At 37.4% G+C, this 14,703-nt stretch overlaps 1 protein-coding gene across 2 annotated transcripts in view; it reads right to left on the bottom strand.

The window, feature by feature from the left end:
• Positions 1 to 14,703, bottom strand: part of LOC112321860 (alpha-2-macroglobulin) — a 47,149-nt gene that overhangs the window by 15,508 nt on the left and 16,938 nt on the right. The window contains exons 12-22 of one of the 2 annotated variants that reach the window (XM_024579462.3): positions 12,287 to 12,514; positions 11,977 to 12,040; positions 10,817 to 10,959; positions 10,066 to 10,215; positions 8,125 to 8,289; positions 7,553 to 7,661; positions 4,059 to 4,176; positions 3,133 to 3,361; positions 2,008 to 2,131; positions 1,507 to 1,628; positions 1,054 to 1,105 (exon numbers count right to left, since the gene is read on the bottom strand). In XM_024579462.3, coding sequence (XP_024435230.2) covers positions 1,054 to 1,105; positions 1,507 to 1,628; positions 2,008 to 2,131; positions 3,133 to 3,361; positions 4,059 to 4,176; positions 7,553 to 7,661; positions 8,125 to 8,289; positions 10,066 to 10,215; positions 10,817 to 10,959; positions 11,977 to 12,040; positions 12,287 to 12,514 — 1,504 coding nt within the window. The remainder of the gene's footprint in view (positions 1 to 1,053; positions 1,106 to 1,506; positions 1,629 to 2,007; positions 2,132 to 3,132; positions 3,362 to 4,058; positions 4,177 to 7,552; positions 7,662 to 8,124; positions 8,290 to 10,065; positions 10,216 to 10,816; positions 10,960 to 11,976; positions 12,041 to 12,286; positions 12,515 to 14,703) is intronic. The other variant, XM_053921831.1, reaches the window with a different exon arrangement.

Genomic DNA, 14,703 nt, shown 5'->3' with positions numbered 1-14,703 from the left:
GAAACCATGGTAAAAGGCTTTGGCGGTAACACTAAATTCACTTAAATGTAGAAAGAAGGCTAAACAACCAGGCAGTTACATATTTGGAACACTTTATGTGTTTGAAGTCTAAGTCTTGACAATATAAAAATCATATTGGATGGAAATTGGTAGGTAGACAGAGAAAGGCAAGGAACACATATATGATGTTGTTTTGACATTGATTTGAGGTAAGAACACATCGTGCTGATAAATTTCTTGTACTAAATTTCTACAAAAGTTTTTGTTTAGACTAGGAAATTCTTCACTGAGATAAAGTTGTATCTTTCACTGTAAGCTTCTTCGGTCCCTGGCAAATGGCGGAGAGAGCATTAGGTACAGGTTTGGCATCAAACGAATACTGGTATGATGGTAATGGTACAGGCTGCAACAACTTTTGTTTTTGGGAAACAGTGTGGTCCCATTATCAAATGCTGTTGCTTCTGCATATGTAAGGGACACCTGGACAAAGCCAAAGTGGGGGTAGGATCAAGGGTGGGAGGTGGGATGGCCGGGGTGGGGAGGGAAATGCAGACAACTGTACTCGAACAACAGTGAGACAGAGAGAAAGTTCTTAGTTTTTCCCAAGGAAGAAAATAAACTATAGTGAGAGTGGATCAAGAAAATAAAAATAATGTTGGTTCTGAAAAACTCAGTGGTGGGGTAACCTGAATTTAGCTATCCATATATTGCATTACTAAGTATTCAAGGAAATATCCCATTGGCAATATTCTGATTCTACCCACTTTCTACCTATAACCACATCATACATACTGGTCAGAAAGACATTTTGGTGGTCGCACAGATGCTGTAAGAGAAAAAAGAATCATAATGCATGAGCTAGGGATACTCTCCTGATCCAATTACTTGGCCTCTCTAAGACCAGTTTTCTCATTTGCAAAATGAGTTGATGGTTCTTTGGGTCTTACTGGCCTTATAGGGTTAAGTGCAGATATAATATATAAAATTCTTTGATCTTCATATGTTACACAAACTGTAGTCAACGTTATTTTAATTATTAAGGCTGATTCTTACCTGATGGGCAAAGCAGGGAGTTGAATGTTATTTCCTTCTCTAGTCCTTCAGGCTTTGTGTGGAAAAAAAGAAAAGTCAGAGGTGAGAATGGACTCACTTTCAGAAAAATTATATTGATAGGGTAGCCACAAATTTCTTGATAGTAAACAGGAGAAGTAGAACTGATTTCTCAAATGTATTATATAAACAAATTTTACAAGTAAAACAAATGTGAAGGAGACAGGTCAATAGATGAAAAAGTGAGGGAAAAGTGTGAAAGTAAATTAAGAGAAGAGAGAGATGGAGAGACAGAGATAGACACGTACAGCTGTTTATATTGATAAAATAAGACTATGAACGATCTTATGACCATATATTATTTAGCCCTTCTTACCTAAAAGTTATAATCTTAACTGGATTCATTATTGTTTTTATTAACTCATTATGACCTGTCTAATGGGTAGGCTTACTCACTTCAACCAAAAGGGGCTTGATGATTGTGTCTTTCATTCCATATTCAGGGACCACGGCCACCTCAGACCCACACAGTTCTTGCGACTTCAGTGCCTCTGCACTCACGGTGAAATTCACACTCCCTGAAAAAACGGGCCAGTGGAGATGAGCACTGTCACCCCTTTCCTCCATACCTTTAAACTCCAAGATTTAGAAATGTTCTGTAACATTTTTGTTGTTGTTATATAAAAACACAAGACCAGGAATGGAAGTGGCATAAACTAGAGAATAATGATACTGAGTATCCAAGGTGGTAAGGAGATGAGGGAAATAGGAATATCCTTCTAGACACCCTAGAATAAGAAACAAAGAAAAAAATTCTACTGTCTGGGAGAAAAGGCATCTTTGCCTAAGAGAAGTAGAACTGGATATAAGAATCCCACTGCTAAAAAAAAAAAAAGAATCCCACTGCTATACAAACTTTGAGCAGGATTGAGTAGTTCCTAGGAATCTGTCTCCTACCTAAGGACTTCGGGGTTACTGCCCAGGATACGGTTTGTCGTCCATTCTCGCAGATGCAGTAGGAATCTTCCTTCTCCACTGCGACAGCTTGGAATGCAGGAGAGGCTTCCAGGTGCACACTGACCTGAAACCATACATGAGGCAGAGACAAGAGGTCAGAGGAAGAAGAGGACCGAAGGGAGAATGGCTTGTAATAAAGCATTTTGGAGACGTGGTTAGATTTCTGAAGACCGTATAGGTAGATTGGAACCCTAAATATTAGTATTTTGGTATAATCTACTCTTTCCTGTGGTGGGACCAGAGGTGAGGAAACGTCACGCTGACGAGATTCCTGGGAATCTTGACCGTTCTCCAAGCTTTCCCAGCAGAGTATATAAGATTTATAAACAGGTATGGTTTCAGCAGAAATAAGATCCTCACAAACAATTTTTAATGAATGATACATGAAAAGTTAAATATATGAGAATATGGAGGTTGAAACCTTGAAGAATTTAAGACACACAAATGGAACCTAATAATTTTGATGTCCATATCAGAACTCTTCATAAGACACAAACTTCCTAACCTCAGAAGATTATGATAAGGGTCAGAAACTTGTGACAACATGAATGGACCTGGAGAATAGTATGCTAGGTGAAATAGTCAGCCAGAAAGAGCTAAGAACCATATGATTTCACTCATTTGTAAAAGGCATGGACACAGACAACGGCATGGTTGTTTCCAGAGGGAAGAGCAGATGGGGTGGTAGCAAAGGGTAAAGGGGACTAAATATATGGCGAGGAAAAATGATTTGAGCTTCGGTGGTGGGCACAGAATGCAATATACAGATCATGTATCATAGAAATGAACATGTGAAACCTCTGTAATCATATTAACCAATGTCACCCCAATAAATTCAATTAAAAAATCTTAGAAGGAAAAGAGAGTCAGAAACTTATTTTAAGTTGCAATCTAGTATTTGGAGATAACAGCAACCTTAGTGATGAATATGCAAATATTATAAATATCTGATAGTATTCTTCCTCTGGTGGGCACATTTTACACACAGGAGTTTGTTAATATTCCTGGGATGAAATTTATGATTTAAGTAACCTTGTGTTTAATTTAGGAGAGAGAGATTCTTACCCGAATGCATTTGGAAAGGTACTTTACGACAGTAGCCTTGAGTGTGAAGGCCTCTCCACGGATCACAGAGTAGGGCATTGTGAGCTCCACGAAGAAGGGCTGGAAGGCTCGGAGAGAGGCGGGAAGAGAGAGACCAAGTCCAGTGTCATTGGACAGGCAGAGGGCCCCAGCCTTCCACTCAGTGATGGTATCGGGGACTATTACTCCTACTTCAGCCACACCCGATGAGCTGGGGAAGATGGCAAAGTGAGGAACAGAAAGTGAGCAGGTAAGTAAATACTTTCAAGGAAGAGAACCCTATAAATAATTCTGTTATCATAATTTGTATGCACTCAGAAGAAATGCCGATAATGAGTATAAATAAGGCTTAAAATAGGAATATATAATTACTTTCCTTCCAACTTTTGTTTTCAATTTCAGTCTATATCTGAATTTCCTATAGACATATAGCTATAGTATAGTCTATTATAGACATAAACTATTATAGACAAAGTTTATGGCTATAAACTAAATTTGTAATTTGAGATTGTTCTTAAATTTTCCTCTCTAAATTATTGTTCCACTGAGGGCAGGTTTGTAATTTTCAGTTTTATTACTACTGTATATCATTGACCTGACTGATTCTGTGCTTAATTTAACATTGCTGACCCATGAAGGATCTCTTCTAAGTGTTAATCTATGCAGTGCTTGGTTATATTCAGTCCTTATGCCTATTTTCTGGAAATCTTTGAATTAAATTTATGCACAATTTCTTAGCGCTGATGTAATTATATTAGTGAGATGTCATAGCAGAAGCAGTAATACTCAACCTCTCCTGAAAACAGCAATGTGTCTAAAAGAAAATACATGGATGGTGAAAAATTAGCTAAAAATGGACAGTTTTGAGGAATCTCTATTGTATCTCATATAGAAAGACAGTTACTTACTCTACTGCCACCAAGTCCCAGATCCACGTCTCAGGGAAGTACTTTCGCACAGTCTCTGTGGGAGGCTCTGAAACATGGACTACAGAACCATCATAGTCACTTTCCAATGCACTTACATCTACGGTGGGTGAGGGATGAGGCAGAAACGATAAATATAAAGATCAGCTAATAAGAGATTGTAGTAAGTGCTACAAAAGGAAGAAAAAGGGTGATGAAATAGGCACCAGGAGAAGACACTTGGGTGTTAGGGAAACGCTTCTTTGAGGAGGCAATGGTTTAGCTGAGTTCATAAGTATTAGAATAAGCTGAGAGTGAAGTGGGGAAAGAATCACAGAGAACACAGAGGCTCAGAAGCAGAAAGTGGCTTGGACTTCTGGTGGGGCAGAATGGAGTCGTCTGTGGCTACCATACATTGTCTAAGTGGAGATTTCTATGATATGGGGGTGGGAGCAGGGCAGGAGTTAAACTTTTCATTTAGTATGATTTTCTGTGGGAGCAAAAAAAAATCATATCATCATGACAGTGGCTTTGAGAAATACTTTATATAAGTGAAAGGATAAAAGATTTAAAAAAGCTCTTTATTCCCTTATATGTCAAAAGATCAGAGTTAGAATCTCTCATTTTATTTACCTTCCGTTAATGGTGTGCTGGTAAATATTTAACCACCAGCTCTCTGGAAAAATATTTGTGCATGTGTATATATATAAGTTAACTATAAATCTATAGTTATCTATTACAGTTAACTATAAATTATATTTGATAAAGGGTTATCAAATATAATTTATAAATAGTAGTAAAAATATACAATAATTTTTGTTTAAATTCCACATAGCCAATTGATTCTCACTGAATGTTTTCCTTGATTTTTGACAAACTCTTTAGTTTGTACTATGTATTTAACCATGATTTGACAATCTCAGACAATAAGCAAATGCCTGATTACTATCTGACTCACTCATCAAAGAGGTAGCCCATATCATTGACAAATGAGTGTGATTTCAACATGAATATTGGCTAATGTTTTGGGGACATTAAGGAGCTTCCTCAGTTGATTGGTGAGAATGTAGTCTTTTTAAAAAATATATTTGATTGATTATTCTATTACAGTCGTCTCAACTTTTTCCCCTTTGTCCCCCTCCACCCAGTACCCCCCTCCCCTCCAGCAATGCCCCTCTTTAGTTCATGTCCATGGGTCATGCATGTAAGTTCTTTGGATTCTCCATTTCCTATACTATTCTTAACATCCTGATGTCTATTTTGTACCTACAAATTATGCTTTTTAATCCCTGCACCTTTTCCCCATTCTCCTTGTTCCCTCTCCCAGCTGATAACCATCCAAATGATCTCCATACCTATGATTCTGTACCTGTTCTGGTTGTTTGCTTAGTTTGTTTTTTTAGATTCAGTTTTTGATAGTTGTGAATTTGTTGCCATTTTAATGTTCATAGTCTTGATTTTCTCCTTTTTCTTAAATAAATCCCTTTAAAATTTCATTTAATAATGGCTTGGTGACGATGAACTTCTTTACCTTATCTGGGAAGTACTTTATCTGCACTTCCATTCTAGATGATAGCTTTGCTGGATAGAGTAATCTAGGTTGTATGTCCTTGTTTCATCACTTTGAATACTTATTGCCAGTCTGTTCTTGCCTGCAAAGTTTCTTTTGAGAAATCAGCTGATAGTCTTATGGGAACTCCTTTGTAGGTAATTCTCTGCCTTTCTCTTGCCCCTTTTAAGATGCTCTCTTTATCCTTCACCTTTGGCATTTTAATTGTGATGTGTCTTGGTGTGGTCCTCTTTGGGTCCAATTTGTTTGGTATTCTCTGTGCTTCCTGGACTTGTATGTCTATATCCTTTGCCAAATTGGGGAAGTTTTCTTTCCTTATTTTCTCAAATCGTTTTTCAATTTCTTGCTCTTCCCCTTCTCTTTCTGGCACTCCTATGATTCAGATGTTGGTACTTTAGGAGATGTCCCAGAGTATCCATATACTATCCTCATTTTTTTGAGTTCTTTTTTCTTTTTGCTGTTCTGGTTGAATGCTTATTTTTTCCCTTATGTTCCAAATCATTGATTTGATTCTCTGCTTACTCCCCTCCTCTGTTGGCTCCTTATAGATTTTCCTTTATTTCACTTAGTGTAACCTTTACTTCTTCCTTTATGTTGTTGCTGTACTCAATGAGTTCTTTGAGCATCCTGATCACCAGTGTTTTTTAACTCTGCATCTGATAGGTTGGTTATTTCCATTTTGTTTAGTTCTTTTTTTTGAGTTTTGGTCTGTTCTTTAATTTGTGCCATCTTTCTTTGTCTCCTCAAATTGGTAGTTCCCTGTGCTTGTTTCTGTGTATTATTAGGTAGAGCTGCTTTTACTCCCTGTGTTAGTAGCATGGCCTATTGTAAAAAAGGCACCTGTAAATTGTGTAATAATTAGGTAATTGCCAGGGTGGGGCAACTCACTTCATTGCTTTGTGGCTCTGTGTGGCAGGAAGGCAGGAGAAGGGACAATGCTGCTGCTTGGCTTCTGGAGGTTTGCCTGGCGCTTGCCCATTCCAATTACTTCACCTACTTCTCGTATATGACTGGTGGCCTTCCAGCTGTTGCCCTGGTGCTGAGTCCCAGAGTGGGAGGGTTTGTGTTTGTTCTAAGTCCATGTGGGCTCTTTAAATAGAGTTTCTTGAAAATCTGGCAGTTTCTTCCACCACCTCAATCCACACTGGTTTTTACAGTCAGAAGTTTGGGGGTTTATCTTCCTGGCACTGGCTTCCTGGGCTGTATGGTCTGGACTGGAGCTGGGATTGCTCGCTCCCAAGGCCAGACTGCACAGGCCAGGGATCCAATGCCTCTCAATTTTTATCCACCATATGTGAATGTGGGACCGTCTGTTCTGCCACTGCTGTTGCTTCTCCACAGCACGCCACATCTCTGCACCTCTCTGCCTGTCTGCGACTCCATGCCTCCTACCCTTCTGAATGAATGTTGCTTCTTTAAATCTTTGGTTGTCAGATTTCTATACAGCTCGATTTTCTGACAGTGCTGGGTCTTATTTGTTTTGAGATCTAGTTGTAATTCTTTCTGTGGTTGTGCGAGGAGGCGAAGCATGTCTACCTATACCTCCATCTTGACTGGAAGTAGAATGTAGTCTTGAATTATGAACATTCTGTTTCTGTTTACACAGATCATATGCCTAAAACTTTCTGCCCCCTTTTCAAGTCCACATAGCTTTATTTACTAGATACAGACTCTTTATGACTGGCTTTCCTGATTCCTCAATCAGATTTAACTTTCCCTGTCTTCTAACACTGTTCACAATCTGGCTTATGTTTGCTCCCCTGACATAGTCAGAACTTTGGCATTTATGTTGCTATGTGACCTTGAGCAAGAACTTAATATATCTAAATGCAAGATTTTTGGGGGGTCAATTTTATCACATTTTATCTTAAAAATTCTTTCATTTGTTTCAATATATTAGACAATTTATTATTATTATTATTATTACCTGAATAAGATAATAATCTTGGAGAACTCATCATTGAATAGACTGGATGGTGTAAGCATATTTTGGGCTTATGAATCTTTGAGTTGGTAAATACCTTTAAGCCCATATCCTGTGAAGAAAATTATCACCTACTCAGTACATAAATATTTTAAAAAATATACAGGCACATACTTCTTAAAATTGAAATTAATAAACAATCAATTAGTTTCATATTAAATTTTGATGTTCGGATCTGTAGAAGGGACATTGATATACTTATGGAGGTAATTTCATTATTTTTTAAAAAATACCTTCAACAGTAATTATTTTATATGTGTGATATATGTAAGTACAACAAGGTAATGAATTTCAGTAAATAGAAGAAAACTTGATTAATAGCCCAAAAAGTCATAGTACTGGCTCTCTTTGCTGTTAGTAGATCTGCTATTCTTAGTGACCTTGGACAAGTCACTTGATCTCTCTATGTCCCATTACTCTCAACTGTGATAGGAAGGCATTACAATAAATAATTTAAAAATATATGATATTCTGTAAGCCCTAAGAACCCACCATCTACAATATAAGGAATTTACCTGCAGGAAGCTATACATATCTTTTTCATTTGTGTTGGATACTGGGGAGTAGACGATTCCGTTGACATAGACGTGGTGGCTGACACAGTCTCCACTGTCTTCCTCCTGCTGATTCAAACTTGCAGGGAAACCAGTGAGGTCCTTTACTGGTAAGAGGTTGTAAACCTGTACAAATGCAAAGGACAAAAGGACATACTTATTTGTGGTTTATTTTTCTTAAGTGGAAGGATAAAAAAAAGAATAATCACCATCAGTCCTAGAGTGTCTCCATTGCTTACATATATTATAGAGAAGAAGATCTTGAAAATGTTTAACAATTTTAGGGACAAAACACTAAAATATTCCCACCTAAGCCAGGGTCATAATACTTTGCTACATAGTTCAGAGACAAAGCTTAGACTCCATACCAGAATGAAATATAACTTTATTAGGAGACATTGTACAAAGCTTTAAGATGATAGAATGATATGATAGTTTTGTCTCTATCTTGAAGTTAGCAAGTGACTCAGTGTATATGTGATAAAGTTAATGGACACATTGTAAATAAGTACATGAATCAACATATAAACAGGAGAGTATTTTCTTAGGTATTATTTATAGGAACAAAATACTCCAGATCTTCACAAATACATAAACTTAAACTGTAAAATACTGGAAGTGATATGTTCATATTCATTGAGGAAGGCCCAGTAAGACAGACATACAAATGCTGACGGGGCACTGCATTATATTCCTTGAAGTATGAAACTGATTGATAAGAACAGATTAGCAGAGTGAGTAATGCAATGAAATTAGACATCTTCTCCAAGGCAGCTGTCTCTTACTATTCTAGATCTTCCTTCACTGCTAATTTTTCTCTGGAGCATATTATATGCTTGTCTTTCTAATCTATGAAAATGTTAGTTCCACATGAGCATGGATTTTTGTCTTTCCAGTAGTTCACTACTAGATGCCCAGAACTTCAACACAAAGTAGGCACACCTAGAACACAGTAGGCGCTAAATAAATGTGTTGAATGAATGGCTTATGCTATTTGGAGCAAAGCGTTTCATTAGTAAAACACTATCAAGGGTTGAGAGGAACTAGTGTGGTAACCCAGGTCTACTACTAAATACTTGTAAGCTTTTGCTTAATTATTAACATGTTAATAGGATTTTCTGCCTTTTTTACCCACTGGGGTTGTTATAATTAAAAAAAAAACTCTGAGGACTATAAAATTTTATTACACAAACACAAAACATCAGTGTTATTTTTCCATATATCCTCTTACTCCCACTATTAAAATGTACTCAATTCTTTCTTTAGAGGTATTCTAGATTGCTGGGGGTGGGGGGTGGGGACAGGGGTATAAGGGGAATAAATGGTAATGGAAAAATACAATAAAAATAAGAAAAAGAAGTATTTTAATACTTTCAATTAAATTACACTGGAAGGACTAAAAAGCAATCCTTCCTATAAGTTTTTCTTTTAGGAAAGTAAAAATATAAATTTCTCTTTGGAAAATTTTGATGGTAAAAAAAATCAGTAAAAGGCTCTTTCAATTGGTGTCAGAGTGAACATTTGAAGATATGAGCAAGTGACTATTAGAACACGCTGTTAACAGTTTCTTACTGTTCCACTCCAGCACACCCTTCTGATATTTCTTGTTAACCCAATGTTAAAAGAATTCATTTATTAACATCACTTATCATATAGTAATTCATTTTTCTTAATTTTTACTCATCAGAGACAATACAACATCTTCCTTCAGAAATTGTGTTCATCTTGGACATCCAGTATTTCAACTGATATACTTCAAGGTGCACATGAAAGATCTCAAAACTATTCTATTCACTGGTAGGTAAATATAATTGTAACAGACCCTGTCCTACTCAGAAAGGCATTTCGTGTTGCTTGGAGACCCTTACCTGCCCTTCCCGACCCGAGGCTGAGGGAACTCACCGAGGTCGGGGAGAGCTCTGCCTCAGGCTTCATGAGCAGCACGCTCTGGTCCACTGCGCGGAGGGCACAGAGGGACTGCGGAGAAGCCGTGACGCGCAGGTGGGCGCGGGAAGCAGGAAGAGTTTGTGCTGGGCTGAAGCTCAGATCCACCTGCGAAATTAAAGAGAAAGACCAGAAAAACAAATTTTCTGACTTAATCGTGTAGCCACCAGCCTTTTCTGCGTGCTGCTCACATCCAATGCATAATCACTGACTTCATGGGAGTGGGCACTGTGTGAGACCTGACGCTTTTTGTCCCTTATAGTTCATTTTGATTTTTTCCAAGAATCAGTGGAGCCATTATAATGACATGTACTTATTCTTACAACCTATTAAATTTGAGGTGCCACATTTACCTTTGACACGTGGTGAAGTGTTCATTAACTAATGGTCCCAGTCTAGATGTTCTTGTATTTTTCGTTTGGCTCTTTAGTAGTCTTAAAAACTTGCTTACATATTTCCCGATATTTCATCATAGAAGAAGGGAACAAGGTACTCTGAATCATATCATATGGGAAGAGATAATGCATGAGAATTTTGCACTAGGAGTTAAGTGACACGGTTCCTTCGAGTGACTCTGCCATTACCTTGCTGAAATCCTCTGTGAAGTTCACTTAACTCCTTTGGTCTCAATGCTCAAATGAAGAAAATAATTAATTATGATAGTAACTTCTAGTTTAATGTTAAAAAATTTATGGTATGAAGCACCCACCTTGTTGGCCAGACAGTTTTCAACCTCATATTTCGCAGAATCCCCAACCACTTCCCCATCAGGTAAAACGGCATAGAGGAGCAATCGAGCGACTGGAGCAATGTCTGACTCCACAGGGAATGACACAGAGAAGTGGCCTTTCACTGGAGCACAGGAACAATGAGGAAGCGATTATGGGTTAGACATCGCCCCAGGTCTAAAATGAAAGTTTCTATTACACAAAGCCACTCTAGGAGCCTGGCCTGGCTAATGGTTGTTTCTAGTAGTATGTGTAATAGATATAATAAACAATACATAACAAATGGATGACTGCCCCTAAGAACTCTAGTGTTAGGGGAAAATGCCTTATTGAAGCCCTTCTTGGCTGCCATTTGATCCAGACCTCACATTAGAAAAGGGAAATAGACCCTGAAGTTGTGAGTTATAATAGTAAAAGTTTAACACATTGTATTTATCCTTACATCCTCTCCAATCCTCTATGAACATAATATTCTTCTTAAGAATAACACTGCTTCTTTGGAAGTTATTTTTTGAGTCTACATAGATTCTTTAGAGGTTGCATTAAACTTTGTAAGTCTAATTATGGTGCTTCTCCTGTGTTGCTATAAAGAAGCAACAAAAGAGTAATAATTCACTGACAGTTTTATAATAAGTGATATTTTAGACTTTCTTAGAATAGAAGAAACCATCAGAGATTTATATTGTTCCATATTTGTTCATGAGGGGAGCCCAATTCAATCAAACTCTTCATGAGTCATAACTATCTTTAAAAAGGAAAAATGCTATGCAAATGTAAATCAATCTGCACAAAACCTAGTATACAGAAGGCACTATAAAATTTACCTTCTCTTCATTGATTAAGACAATTTTGAAATGTCATTTTGTGAAGATGGTGCATGAATATTTGTAGTTTGAAAATTTGGAATAAGCATGGATTATAAAAACACTACATCTACATTTTAAATAATCTGAACAGAAAACACTGAAGGAGAAAAATATTGGGTGAAAAAAAGAAACATTGCTTTCTCCTCTCAACTTCTTCTTTATTGGGGTTAGATGCAAAATTTCTCTCTTTATTTTAAACTATTCCTGGTATTTCTGCAACATAAGGTTGAATGTGTCAGAGAGGGGTGGGGATGTGGAATTATGGAAATACTCACTGTCTCCTTGCTCCACAGGCAGTACATGAGTCCCAGTTCGGACAATGCCTCCCTTTGCCATTATCTGCAACAACAACAACAACAAAAAAAAAAAAAGGAAAAAGAAAAAAAAGGCAATGAAAAGCATCTTATCTCAAGTCTTGCCCTACATGTGATATGCTTGTTTTCTTGCACCCCCGCTGGCATTAAGTAGGCCGAAAAGAAGCCAAACTTTCAAAAGAGAAACAGACTTTCTAAAGAACTTCAGGAATCCTTGCTCCAGAGAGGGTGTTTGTTTACAGATGAGCCAATGCAGTGGCCTTCTTCTCACCAGGTAATAGAATGAGAGCTCCTTTAGCTCGCGCAGAACCTGTCCATTCAGAACATAATGTGCTTGGATGGTCTGAGTTTGGCCGCAGGGTAGTTCACGAGATAGGGGTTCGAGGTGGACAAAACTCTTGCTTGGAGAGAATACAAGATCAGCAGTGTGATGAGCTTCTTCGTATTCTCCTGACAGCCATTGGTAACTGTAACAGGGACTATGATCCTTGTGTTTGACCTAACAAATTAGAAAAAAAAATATTATTTTATAGGTTGCATCTCATAGAGAATCAACGTTCTCACAAAACTGCGTTAGTTGACTGTACTGCCTAAACTGGTACTAGGAATCTTTTGCTCCCAGTAAAAAGGGACAGAGAAAGCCCCTTCCCCTTTGTTTGTTTATCTGTATTTCAGGCATGGTTTGTGCCTTTACACTCAAGAGGCTCCTTGGGTGGTATTCACATTTTTGAAGAGCATAAAAGGAGACAACTTTTGCTCTGATTAGCTGGCTTGACATTTCTCTGACCACTTTATTACAGACACTGGAGCTATGAAACCTCTTTGAGGAGACTAAATGATCTCCAGAAACTGAAGAATTGCATTTCAGAAAATCAGTGTCTCATTTGTGATGAGTTTCCAATAGGTATTAGGAGTAAATGTAATGCACCCCGAGGAGTCTGAGAATACTTGCTGCATTCTGGTTCAAGCATTGAGCTGGTGAATTGGCTGAAGCCCACTTCCCTGAGCTGTCTTAGGCTGATTCTTTTAATGCTTCCTGTGATTCTGGATTCTTACGCTTCATAGGCACTATTTGGGTTGTATTTCAATTTCTCTCCATGTAAAATTGTTCATTAGTTTTTTTTCAGGCTTCCCCTACCCTCATCTTCACCTCCCAAGTGGCATGAGTGAATTCCTGTGTCAACAGTATATCAATGTATGTTCTAGCGATATAAATGCTCATCAAAAAGAGTGATCATTTAAAAATAACATTTTCACTTCTCAGGACTAGCACAGTGCCTAGCACATAGAAAGTATTCAAGATACTCCTTGATGGAATAAATGAATAATTATTTAATTTTTAGTTATTAGAAGTATAGGCTTTTATGCCTACTATTTAAAGATTAATCAATAAAATATATTATTTGTCCTTTTTTATATTTATATGAAAAATTTTAAGAGGCAGGGGTTTTTCATCACTATTTTATGTAATAGCTATTGTGAAGCCATATATTGATAAATGTATATCTATATCTCCATTGATGAATAGAGGACTGTATAATATACAAAGCAGATTGCATGGGTATGGACAGAATCTGGAGAAAATTAGAATAGCAGGGCAAAAATAAAGTCAGAACAATAACTTATGGAGTGTATATAATTAAAACTAAATGCTGATGATGTTAAAAATGGGCTTTTACAGTAACAATGTTTAGCAGTTAAAGGAGGCTTACCAGGTGCTTTAACATGTAATATCTTTAACTGGTACTAATATTGCACCCGTTTTATAGATAAGAAACTGAAGTATGGAGGTTTTTAGTTATTTGCTCTTAGAGAGAGTTGAGCCAGGATTTTAATCTAATTTATTGGATTCTGGAACCTATACCTTTAAAAAAGTTGTGGTAAGAAACACACAACATAAAATAATCACTTTAACCATTTTAAGTCTACAGTTTGGCAATGCTAAGTAGTGTGCAACAGATTTTCAGAATTTTTCATCTTGCAGAACTAAAACTCTATAGCCATTAAACCAGAATCCCTCATTTTCCCCTTCTTTCCTGCTCCAGGTAGCCACCATTCTGCCTTCTACTTCTATGGCTTCGACTGCTTTAGATACCTCGTGTGAGTGGAGTCATACACTATTTGATATTTTGTGACTGAGCATTTCCTTTAACATAATGTTATCAGAGTTCATCCATGTTACAGCATGTGACAGGATTTCCTTCCTTTCTAAGGCTGGATGCTCTTCCATTATGTGTATATGCCACATTTTGTCTATCCTTTCATCTGCTCGGATATGTGGGTTGCTTTCACTTCGTGGTTGTGATGAACAGTGCTGCTATGAACACGGGTGTGGACACCTGTCGTTGAGGCCCTACTCTCGATTCTTTTGGCTATCTTCCCAGAAGTGGGATTGCTGGATCATACAGTAGTTCTATTTTTAATTTTGAAGACCTGGCATACTGTTTTCCATAGCATTTGTGCCATTTTATATTCCCAGCAGTAATAGTACACAAGAAGAACTCACACTTCTAACCACAAAACATACTGCCTCCTTTTAAATAAACTTTTTCAAAGTTGATCTTGACTTGGTTTCTAGTTTCTAGGGTTTCCCCCTCACCCCCTCCATAGGGCTAAACACAACTTGGGAATTTCATTACTTTTAGGTTGCGAACATTTGCCAAGGCTACTTCATGTTTTTGGTAACTT

The sequence above is a fragment of the Desmodus rotundus genome, chromosome 3, assembly GCF_022682495.2.
Source record: "Desmodus rotundus isolate HL8 chromosome 3, HLdesRot8A.1, whole genome shotgun sequence".
Lineage (NCBI taxonomy): Eukaryota > Metazoa > Chordata > Mammalia > Chiroptera > Phyllostomidae > Desmodus > Desmodus rotundus.
This window is presented reverse-complemented; position numbering and strand designations above follow the sequence as displayed.